Source organism: Mobula hypostoma, chromosome 12, assembly GCF_963921235.1.
Source record: "Mobula hypostoma chromosome 12, sMobHyp1.1, whole genome shotgun sequence".
NCBI lineage: Eukaryota > Metazoa > Chordata > Chondrichthyes > Myliobatiformes > Myliobatidae > Mobula > Mobula hypostoma.
In genome coordinates this window covers 53,947,824-53,960,344 of record NC_086108.1, presented here as the reverse complement: position 1 = coordinate 53,960,344, position 12,521 = coordinate 53,947,824, and the positions used below count along the sequence as shown (strand labels likewise).

General features: G+C 40.4%; 1 protein-coding gene across 2 annotated transcripts in view; it reads right to left on the bottom strand.

Annotated features, from left to right (window-relative positions):
- Positions 1 to 11,309, bottom strand: part of LOC134355168 (ubiquitin-conjugating enzyme E2 U-like) — a 59,380-nt gene extending 48,071 nt beyond the window's left edge. For both annotated transcript variants that reach the window (XM_063064945.1, XM_063064946.1), the window contains exons 1-3: positions 11,237 to 11,309; positions 6,327 to 6,480; positions 4,486 to 4,628 (exon numbers count right to left, since the gene is read on the bottom strand). In XM_063064945.1, coding sequence (XP_062921015.1) covers positions 4,486 to 4,551 — 66 coding nt within the window. In that variant the 5' untranslated portion in view covers positions 4,552 to 4,628; positions 6,327 to 6,480; positions 11,237 to 11,309. The remainder of the gene's footprint in view (positions 1 to 4,485; positions 4,629 to 6,326; positions 6,481 to 11,236) is intronic.
- Positions 11,310 to 12,521: the final 1,212 nt, after the last annotated feature.

Sequence of the window (12,521 nt, the reverse complement as noted above, 5' to 3'; positions counted from 1 at the left end):
TGTGCTTGACTGGCCTGCTGCCAGTCCAAATCTATCTCCTGTTGAAAATGTATGGCACATCATGAACAGGAGAATCAGACAACGGAGACCACGGACTGTTGAGCAGCTGAAGTCTTATATCAAGCAAGAATGGACAAGATTTCCAATTGCAAATCTACAATTAGTATCCTCAGTTCCAAAATGATTAAGAAGTGTTATTAAAAGGAAAGGTGATGTAACACAATGGTAAACATGCCTCTGTCCCAACTTTTGTTGAGTGTGTTGCAGCCATCAAATTCTAAATTTGTGTATGTTTACAAAATACAATTAAGTTGGTCAGTAAAACTATTGAAAATCTTTTCTTTGTACTTTTGTCAGTTAAATAAAGGTTCACGTGAATTAACATATCACAGATTTTTGTTTTTATTGCATTTTGGAAAATATCCCAACTTTTCTGGAAATGGGGTTTATATATTCTATAGGATTTGCTTTCTTCCATCTCCTTTCTTCCATTAGATTTTTGATTTCATCTGTCATCCATTTATTCTTTGTGCTTTTTTCTTTTTTAGGAATCACTGACTGCTGATTCTACCAAGGCATCCTTTAGAGAGCTAAACTTCATTTCTACGAGATTGCTATCATCTTCAACAGATTCTGTTTCTAGACTTTGAAATCTATTCCTTACTTCAATTGTAATTTTTGTCTTAAGTTTTCTTCTTCAATTAATTGCCAGTAGTCAAGGGATTGTTCAGGTTTTTGCTTCTTTATTTTTTTAAGTTTTACTTTTACATGACATACTACTGGGTTATGGTCACTATTACAGTCTGCACCTGGATATGTTTTGCATTGAGTCACTGAGTTTCTAAATCTTTGGTTTATAGTAAAGAAGTCAATTTGATTTCTAACGTTATCACCTGGACTTTTCCAGGTCCACAAGTGTCTTGGATGGTTTTTAAAGTAGGTATTCATAATGACCTGATTATCCATCTTGCACCATTCTATCCATTTCTCACCTCTTTCATTTCTTTCCCCTAGTCCAAATTTTCCTATGGTATTTCCATCAGCACCTTGTCCTACTTTAGCATTTAGATCTCCCATGACAATAACAATATTTTGAGATTTGCATCCATTCTTTGCTTGTTCAAGCTCTTCATAGAATTTATCTATATCCTCATTTGTTCCATCTGTTGTTGGTACATATACCTGCATAATTGTGTATAACCTGTGCTGTACTGTTCTATTTTCTTAGACTCCATCAATCTCAACTTGCACCAAACATTCATATGTACAACTACATTTATCACTACTTCAAGGATCACACACTCATAGCGCTTCTATCACCGCAGACTTAACATCCAGAAACATTACAGCACACATATTAAAATATTTCTCCTTCTCCAATGCAGGTCACATACAACTTTCACCAGTAGGTGGTAGCCTGTAGCCATTTGACTCAATAGCCTTTATTAGCCCAACAACCACAATACTCAGTCAGACAAAATGGTGGGCCCACACTATCCATCTTTCAACATCTTGCTTCCCTCAATCCCCTCTTTCTATCAATTCATTTTATGGTATGCCAGCATCACCAGCATTTTTGCCCATCCATAATTGTCTTGATCAGATGATAATGAGCCACCTTGAGCTGCATTTCCACAATTTTAGATTCATGGAGAGCTACATCATGAAAACAGGCTCTTTGAAGTCTGTGTTGACCATCAGTTAACCACTTACACTCACCCCATATCAATCCATTTTTTATTCTCCCCATATACTCATACCTCTTCCCACTCCCAACAACTTCTAGCACTAACTTGCATACTAGAGCACTAGGGACAACTTACAGTGGCCGACCAACCTGCATTTCTTTGGGACTCATGAAAGAAACTCATGTGCTCATTGGGAAAACATGCAAAATTCATGCAGACAGCACTGGATGTTAGGGTCAAAGCTAGGTATCTGGTGCTGTGAAGCAACAGTTCCATTTGCTGTGCTACTATGCTGCCTGTACTATTGGCTAGGAAGTTCCAGGATTTAGAGCCAGTGGTAATGTAGGAATGGCAATGTATTTCCAGGCCAGATTAAGTGATCTTGTAATATTCTTGTGTTTCCGCTGCCTTCATGCTCTTAATGGTAAATGACTTGTGTTTGTAGTGTATTGTCAGTGCATTAACTATATTCCATTTGTAGATGTCACACACAACAGGTATGGTACAAGAGTACTGGAAGGATATTTAGGGTGGCAATGGGAATGCCAATCAAGTTGGGTGCATTGTTCTGGATACTATTGAGTTGTTGGACTTCCCAGTGCCTCAGGAAATATTGCAGTGATATCATGGGGCTGTGACGATGAACATTCAATAAGCACAACAGTCTTTCTTTATGTGAGGTAGGACGCCAAGCACAGGAGTGCTTTCTGTCTGATGCCCCTTCTTCAGCTTTACCAGGAGGCCTTGATATTACACTTGGTCAAAAGCTTTCTTGATATTGTGCTTATCACATCTGTGAAATTTAACTGTTTGATCGACATGTAGTTCAGAGGGAGCTTTGAGGTCTGGAGTCAGTTGGTCTTGATGAAATCCAAACTAGGTATTGGTGACCAATTACACTGGCATGAAAGTACGTCTTGGTAGCAGTAATTATGACTTTTTCCATCATTTTTATGTTAGGTAAATTGATTAGATGGTAATGAGCCTTTTTTGATTTATCCTGCTTTTTGTGACAGGGCGTACCAGAGCAATTTTTCCTTTTGCTTCGTACATGGCATTGTTATAATTTTACTGGAACAACTAGAGATATAAGATTTGGAGGAAGTGCCTATAATCTCTTTCTCGCCCCTTTCTCCCACCCTATTCTTAGACTTTAGTTACTTAAATCAACTCTGCATCTTCCTTATATGCTACATACTGCTTGCGATGCCAGGCAGTACAATTTAGAAAGCAGGAAAATTAGCAGTTAAAAACAGGCATTTAGGGGTTACAGTAGAAAGTTAGAAACAATTGGCAATCAGAATGCTGACATAATTGGTACCAATTTTGTGGCTTTTGTGTTCAGTCCATATCCATAGAGAAAAAAAACAATATTGTTTGCCTGTATGGCATAAAGGATCTGCTTTCCTAAACCTCACACGAAGCGTACTCAACTTAAATTTCAAGGGCCAAGACAACAAGCATTTATTCCCATATTGCATTGATTGGCTTAATTATAATTTTATTCACAGAAAGGCATGTAATTAAAACAATCAAGCAGCACAAAACCAACAAACTTCTTGACCTATTTAATGCCTAGTACAGAAAGCTGTATGGAATAGGCTGAGGATTGTTGCGGTGCCAGGAACAGTGAAGCTAAGGACTGAGCCTCAGGCGGGGGTGGGGGGGGATAGAGAAGTCAGGAAGTGATGAAGAAGATGGAGGTAGCAAATATATGGGTGATAGGAGTTGTATGGAGGAAGGCGAATGTCAGGTTCCTGCAAAACGGAAAAATAAGTGGCGAATTTAGAATTACAATGGCTTTTTCCTTTTTTAATCATGCAATAGAATGGTAGAAACTTGTTAGCTAATTATCAGGAGATTTTAATTCTCATGGTACTGTGTGGAGTTATAGTAACACAAATATGAAAGGACTTTATGGAAGAAAAATGATGCTCAGCAGGTGGCAGTAATGCACCTCATGTTGGTCTGCCCACTGCCATTCAACATTACTAGAAGAACTGTATGGATAGAAAGTATAAGTTTTGAAAGAGTGGCAGAAATAGACTAGACTCTGCTGGAAAGCTGGGAAAACATTTGAGGAAAAGAATAGGAGGAAGATTATGGGAAGGCAGAATTATGTAATAAACAATGAAGTGACAAGAGTAAAAACCAAAAAAAAAGATGGAATACAAAAACAGAACCAATAAACACCAGGAATATGAACAGAAGTGAATAAAGCATCAGTAGATCAAGTTAATAAATAAGAGGAATGCAAATGATAAGAAAATGACAAAATGAAATCTATTCAAATGGAATCCAAAAAACGCTTTCCCAAGATGAGGGACTTCAATTATAAGAATAGATTTGAGGAGCAACAACTTGAGAAGGATGAGGGGAGATCTGATAGAAATTTATGAAATAATGTGCCTGGAAAGCATGGATAATGGGATCGAAGAAGGTAGCTGTATGCTGATTGACTGTGGCTTTAATGGTTTTCTTTGGTGGAAGGTCAAGGGCAAGACCTCACTGGTAAAAAATAAAGTGACAGAGAATTGAAGGAATAAGAGAACTGTTTTAGTTCGGTATTTGGTTAGAATCGAGAATACATTCTGTGGAGGTGGGTTCATTGTGCCTTTGCATGGCAAATTAGATATATATATTGTCACAAAAGGTTTGTGAGAGCAACAGAAAATGGCCTGCTGGGTGGAGCTGGAGTTGATGCGGTCGTGAACAATATGGATACGATGAATTGATTTCTATCTTTCTGTGCAGTGACTAATCTATAAAAATATGAATATGAACTATTTCAACTCACAAAGAATCCAACTTTTTGAAGTTCAATATATTCCCTTTCCAGCAACAAATAAGCCTTGGACTGCATGAGCTTCACAGTTGTTGAGTACCCATCAAATGAAGAATCTTCTTGACGATGTAAAGGACATTTTATATTTTCTCCAGCTTTGTAGCATCAAAAAAAAATTTTTAATTAGATTTTCTAGTAATTTTATATGAACAAATTAAATCAAATATGCTTAATATTTAAATAAACAATATTGTTGCTAAGTTATAACAGTAAAAGATTAGAATGTATTAAATGGCCAAATGCATATGGAATTTGTATGCACACTTGGTTATCTAATCATAATAGTCACCCAATTTACAATACAGTATTTGCAGTAGAAAGACATTATGCTGTTGAAACTGACATACATATATGAACGCAAACACAAGGAAATCTGCAGATGCTGGAAATTCAACACACATCAAAGTTGCTGGTGAACGCAGCAGGCCAGGCAGCATCTCTAGGAAGAGGTACAGTCTACGTTTCGGGCCGAGACCCTTCGTCAGGACTAACTAAAAGAAGAGCTAGTAAGAGATTTGGAAGTGGGAAGGGGAGGGGGAGATCCAAAATGATAGGAGAAGACAGGAAGGGGAGGGATGAAGCCAAGAGCTGGACGGTTGATTGGCAAAAGGGATATGAGAGGATCATAGGACGGGAGGCCTAGGGAAAAACGCAGAGGATGGGTAAAGGGTATAGTGAGAGGGACAGAGGGAGAAAAAGGAGAGAAAAAGAATGCGTGTATATAAATAAATAATGAATGGGGTACGAGGGGGAAGTGGGACATTAGCGGAAGTTTGAGAAATCAATGTTCATGCCATCAGGCTGGAGGCTACCCAGACGGAATATAAGGTATTGTTCCTCCAACATGAGTGTGGCTTCATCTTTACAGTAGAGGAAGCCGTGGATAGACATATCAGAATGGGAATGGGACGTGGAATTAAAATGTGTGGCCACTGGGAGATCCTGCTTTCTCTGGCGGACAGAGCGTAGGTGTTCAGCGAAACGATCTCCCAGTCTGCGTTGGGTCTTGCCGATATATAGAAGGCCACATTGGGAGCTCCAGACGCAGTATATCACCCCAGCCGACTCACAGGTGAAGTGTCGCCTCACCTGAAAGGGCTGCCTGGGGCCCTGAATGGTGGTAAGGGAGAAAGTGTAAGGGCATGTGTAGGCAGAAAGCAAGATCTCCCAGTGGCCACACATTTTAATTCCACGTCCCATTCCCATTCTGATATGTCTATCCACGGCTTCCTCTACTGTAAAGATGAAGCCACACTCAGGTTGGAGGAACAATACCTTATATTCCCTCCGGGTAGCCTCTAGCCTGATGGCATGAATATTGACTTCTTAAACTTCCGCTAATGCCCCACCTCCCCCTTGTACCCCATCCATTATTTATTTATGTACACACATTCTTTTTCTCTCTCTCCTTTATCTCCCTCTGTCCCTCTCATTATACCCCTTACCCATCCTCTGCGTTTTTCCCCCCTCCCCCTTTTCTTTCTCCCTAGGCCTCCTGTCCCATGATCCTCTCATATCCCTTTTGCCAATCAACTGTCCAGCTCTTGGCTCCATCCCTCCCTCTCCTGTCTTCTCCTATCATTTCGGATCTCCCCCTCCCCCTCCCACTTTCAAATCTCTTACTAGCCCTTCTTTCAGTTGGTCCTGACGAAGGGTCTCGGCCCGAAATGTCGACTGTACCTCTTCCTAGAGATGCTGCCTGGCCTGCTGAGTTCACCAGCAACTTTGATGTGTGTTGATACATATATGAATATCTTTTTTGAGCCCTTCTGAGTATCATGGAAGAAATATACCTGTACAAATTCTCTTGTCTATGCAATTTGTGCAAGTTCAGTGGCTTGTTCCTAGGTCACCATTATAGCACATAAAAATGATTGCATCACTTCGCAAATTTTGTGAATTCAAAACCTACTGTTCACTATTGAGAACAGGCCTTGCTTTCCATACCTGCAATAGAGAACGAAACAGGTGTAAAAATATTTAGTGCAACACTTCACAAATCCAGATGTAAGGTCAAGGTTTGACTCCTGCCACTGTCTGTAAGGAGTTTGTATGTTCTCCCCTGAATGCACGGGTTTCCTCCAGATGCTCCGGTTTCATCTCACGTTCTAGAGATATACAGTTAAGGTCAGTGAGAAGTGGACATTCCATGTTAGCTCTGGAAGCATGGCAACACTTGCGGGCTGCCCAGCAGTCCTTGCTGATTTAATTTGGCAAAAATGATGCATTTCACTGTATGTTTTAATGTACATGTGACAAATAAAGCTAACTTTTTGCCTTTAGTGGTTCTACAGTCTATTAACATTGAGCAAATAAATGCTACCAAAATCCTTTCAACATCTTAATTTTAATAATATGCTCAGAAAACAGTTAAGATTGAATTGCACTTTTCAGTGCCAACTCTCTTGCCTATCTTTTAAGCCTATACTCAAAACATTCAAAAGCTTAAGTTCCACACAGATTATCAAAGTGTATAGTATATGCCTATACTTCTGTCTATTTTTCAATGCTTATATTATTAGCAGTGTTTACATTACAAACATTAAATTGATTGTTTGATGATTGTGAAGTCCCCTTAAGTTGAAAGACTTCATATCCAAACATAAATCTAAGTTCCTGCAAGTGGAAGTTAGATACTGCGAAGGCTGCACTAAGGTGAGGTGTTGAAGGCACTGAGATGATAGCAGCTGCACAAACATCTTGAGGAAAGTGAAGGGCAAGTCAGTTGAGGGTGGGTTAGAAAGGCTGAAAAGCAAGTTTAGATGGTCACAGAAAGTTTTGGGCTGCTGACAAATTAAAGGTGTCATTAGGGTACATTTAAGTAGCACTGGGTATGGTCTTGGAGTCACTGGCAGTGGGCATTAGGGGAATACTGAGGGCTGAGTGGTCACTAGAGGCTGGTTAAGGGCACTGAGGATACTATGATTTCAATATGAGAGAACATTGGGAATTGAGAAAGGCGCCAGTGAACAACGCGGCCAACGACAACATCCTGCTGACAGGTCATGAATCTACTTATTTTACTACTACTTCTTTCAAATATGATTCTACTACTAAGCTGTGTGTGATTGGAACCTGTGATCTACATGCTGAAGAGTTTCGGCCTGAAATGTCAACTGTACGCTTTTCCTAGATGCTGCCTGGCCTGCTGAGTTCCTCCAGCATTTTGTGTGAGTTGTTTGGATTTCCAGCATCTGCTGATTTTCTCTTGTTTGTGATTTGAGTTACATTTTAATGGTGTGTTCTTGGGTCGATTGAGCAATCCAGCTCTTTGCTGTCACGGAGGGAGTTTACTGAGGTTTGGAGCTGAGCGTGCAGCCTGGAGACCTGGAGGAAAGGAGACAGGCCTCAAGCTGATGATCAATTCCACTGTTTCTCTCCGAATGAGGTGTGAGAGCACGAGCCTATTATTGACTCCATTGCTTCTCTCTGACTGAGCACTGAGCAAGGTTGAAGTCAATGAAGACAAGAGCGCAGGACGGGTGGGTGTTCAGCGCTGTTTGCCTGATCTTCCTCTCCCTCTCACTAGCTGCTGTTGGAGGAAAGTACTGGACTCTTGAGTTCCATGTTGCAAGGATTGATTGGTGAGGCTGTGGACTAATTTCAGGGGACTTTGAGGTTCATGTTGCTTGTGTTTCTGGATTCTGGTTCCTCTTTATTTTTGCTGTTTCTGAGTGGTTTGATCTGGGTGATCAATGCAGACTCAGGCACTTCGGTGAAGACTGGCCCTGCAACCTGCACTGGCTAGTGCAGCCATGCTGAACTGAACTAATCTGAATACTACTGGACTCCTGGTTTGATATTTGATATTCCACATGTTCTTTGCTTGCTTTCTGCTGTTGGCACTATTTGTTTTGTCTTTGACTTGAATGTGATAGAGTGTATATGAGGTAATAGGGGTTATTGAGGGAAAATTGTGGAATAATGTGGAGGAGTAGTCAGGGTGCTTTCTACGGTGGGGATGGAAATATTAAGGGTAGCACAAGGACACTGAACTAGGAACGGTATTGAGCTGGTATATTTAGTAGGCTTCTGTGCACATTGTGTGATGCAGGATGTGTTGATAGCGTGGTAATAGTATTCAAACCAAAGAGTTATAGAGCACAGAAACAGGCCCAACACATCCTTGTCAAGCAGGTTAACTAAGCTGGTCTCATTTGCCTGCATTTAGCCCATATCTCTTTAAACCTTTCCTATCCACGCACCTGTCCAAATGTCTTTTAAACATTGTAATTCTACCAACCTTTACCACCTCCTCTACCAAGTCATTCCATTTATTCAGCACAATCTATGCGGAAAAACTTGCCTCTCAGTTCCACTTTAATTTTTTTTTCCCCTCTCACTTTAAGCCCATGCCTTCTAGTTTAGTCTCTCCTACCCTGGGAAAAATACAGGGTAGTCCTTCACTTTATTCATGTGCCATGATTTTATAAACCTTTATAAGGTCACACTTCAGTCTCCTTTACTCTGGGGAAAACAGACCTAGCCTATCCAGTCTTGCCTTATAACTCAAGCCTTCCCAGTCCCAGCAACACCCTTGTGAGTCTTTTCTGCACTCTCTCTATATTCTTGCATATTGAGGATCATATAGGGCAATTGAAAGTCTTGTGATGCCTGGTGTCGAGAATATTCAGGGTAGGGGCTTTGAGCGATTGTGGTGGGAACACTAAGATGGAAGATTATTTTGGGAATATACTGTGGATGATTGAACACAGAACATTACAGCCAGTATAGGCTGATGTTGCTCTTCAGCCCATGATGTTGTACTGACCTTGTAAGCTACTTTAAGGTCTTCCCTCCATTTTTCTATCATCCATGTGTCTACTTAGGAGTTTCTTAAATGTCCTTAATGTACTTGCCTCTACCACTATCCCTGGCAGGCTGTTTCATGTACCCACCACTCTGTATTTAAAAAAAAAACTTACCTTTGACATTCCTCCTATACGTTCTTCCAATCACCTTAAAATTTTGCCCTGTCATATTAGCCATTGGAAAATATCCCTGGCTATCCACTTGATCTAAGCCTCTATCAAAACACCTCTCGTCCTCCTTCACTCTAAAAAGAAAAGTCTTAGCCCACCCAACCTATCCTTCTAATACAATCTCTCTAATCCAGGCATCATCCTGGTAAATTTCCTCCAAAGCTTCCACATCCTTCCTATAATGAGGTGTGCAGAACTGAACACAATACTCCAAGTTTTGGGTAACCGGGGTTTTATAGAACTCAATTCCTCAATGATTGAAGGCCTTCTTTAACAACCCTGTCAACTTGTGCGGCAACTTTGAAGGATCCATGGACAAGGACCCTGTGGAGGGTTGCTCCACACTCCAAAGAATCCCACCATTAACCCTGTATTCTGCCTTCAAATTCGACCTTTGAAAGTGAACCACTTCATTCTTTTCTGGGGTGAACTCCATCTGCCACTTCTCAGACCAGCTCTGCATCCTGTCAATGTCCCATTGTAACACTATCCCCAACTCCACCAACCTTGGTAATGGTAATATACAAGTTTCCTAACTCACCCTTCCACTTCCTCATCCAAGTCATTTATAAAAATCACTAAGAGCAGGAGTCCCAGAACACCACTAGTCACTGACCTCCGGGAAGAATATACTCCATTTACTACTGCCCTTTGCCTTCTCTAGGCAGGCCTATTCCAAATCTACATAGCCAAGTCTCCCTGGGCCCCTTGCTCCCTGACCTTCTGAATGAGCGTACCTTAGCGAACCTTATTAAATGCCTTGCTAAAATCCATGTACACCACATCCACTGCTCTATCTTCATCAAAGTGCTTGATCACACCCTCAAAAGAATTCAATCAGGCTCATAAGTTACGACTTGCCCCTCACAAGGGGATAGGTATTTAAGGTGATTTTATGCAGGATCATCATTGAAGATAGTTTTGTGTGGCATCAAAAGCACTAATTGTCATGTGATTACTGGGATAGACGTAAGTGATGGGGTGGAGTGTGGTATTTCATAAGAAGGTATTACGTGAATTCAGGAGTTGTATTGACAGTGATTTTGGAGGAGGATCAAGTAAGTTTTCATGGTTGTATTATGCTTTTAGGGAGCTAATTTTATGCTGAAGGTATTTAGATTGTTCTATGAGTAGAGATAACAAGGTTTATTTTGAAGAGTGGATAATCAAGATATTTCTTTGGAGGGGGTACTTCGGAGGATATTTGGATTTAGTTAAGGGGTTATTGAGGATCTTCTTTGGGGATAGTGTTATTGAAAGTTTTACTGAAGTGGGGTGTGGATGGTGCCTTGTTCCAAACTGTTGCTCCTCCAGTAAGCATCTCTCATTCACAGTCCAGACCATGATTAACCTTATTGTATACCGAGAATGACGCGGAAGGTGGTTATTCGGCCGATTGGTTCCAAACTGGCTCCTAGCTTTATTTCCCTGTAGCCAAGCCACTCCCCTACAAATGCCCATCAACTCCTTTTTAAGTCTCTTGCCCTTAACCTGCCACATAGAGGTGATTTGCAAGCTCCAAGTAACCCACCAACCAGACTTCGAGAGCTGAGAGACAGTCGGACCTGTTCGACACCTCATGCATTTTTATCGACAGTTGTATAGACTTTCGCGCCATTTTGCAAGAAACCGCTTTTCATATTCGCAGCCAACAGTAGACATGCCGTTCAACCCACGGCTGCGTCCCTTACTCGAAGCTGGCCCGAGTAAAATGCACTCACCATCCAACGACTGACGACCGCCCCTCACCCGGCGGACCGAAGGCGGGACGCTCGGATACCGGAAGTATTGTTTTGGTTGCCCGGTGACGAGTCAGATTCTTTCCCCAGGTGCGGCTGTGCCCCCTAGTGGTCGCAAGCCGTCGCTCTTGCTCAGGGACTCAAAAGCATGGTAGAGATCAGAACTCAATTTTCATTACACTCAGAAACTGAGCCTCCGTCCTCTAATTAATTTGATTGCTGTCATCAACTTCGAACCAGAGAATCTCCAGCATCTAAATAAAGTCCCATCGAGTAAGGTAAACAAGAAATCATGTGTGAAGTATACTTGCCACAGAATTGTTAATGTGTCAATGTGTTTTAGATAGATAAAGAGAAAGGTAGAGACTTCATTGATCTCAAAGGAAATGACAGTGTCACAGTAAGTAAGAAAGAATAAAAAAATAAGTTAACTTAAACAGTCTAACGGCGGGCGGGGTGAGGGTATCACTTCTCCGGCTAAAGGTTGACTCATTATGGAGGCTAATGGCCGAGATTAAGAATGCCTTCTTTCTTTCTTTTTAAATCTTTTTATTGAATAAGTATACAAAAAGGTAAGCCATATAGGCACTAATACACTGTTAGAATATAATAAAATTACAGGAGATATTAATACAGAAAAAAGAATGATACAAACAATGTAATTTAAACATAACATAATAAGGTAACATAATAGTATACTACTATATATATATATATATATCAATAGAGAAAAGGAAAAAAACCCAAAAAAAACCTCCAAAAAAATCCACCGTGCATCTAAACTAAAAGCAAAGCAAAGCAATGGGCTAACTTGGAACCAAGTAGAGTTAAAGAACTTAAAATCACGTCCTCAAACCCGACCTCCATTAAAAACAGTAAAAAAAACAAGAAGGGAATATAAATATGGAGCAAAAAAAAGAAGAAAAAAAATTACATTAAATGAAAATATTGAATAAAAGATCTCCAGGTCTGTTCAAATTTAAGTGAGGAATCATAAAGATTGCTTCTAATTTTCTCCAAATTCAAGCATAATATCATCTGAGAAAACCAAAAAAAGGTAGTTGGAGCATTAAGCTCTTTCCAATATTGTAAGATAAATCTTTGCACCATTAAAGTAAGAAATGCAATCATTCTACGGGCTGAAGGAGAAAGATTACTGGAAATTTTAGGTAATCCAAAGATAGCAGTAATAGGGTGAGGAGAGATATCTGTATTCAATACTTTTGAGATAATATTAAAAATGTCTCTCCAAAAAGTTTCCAGAGTA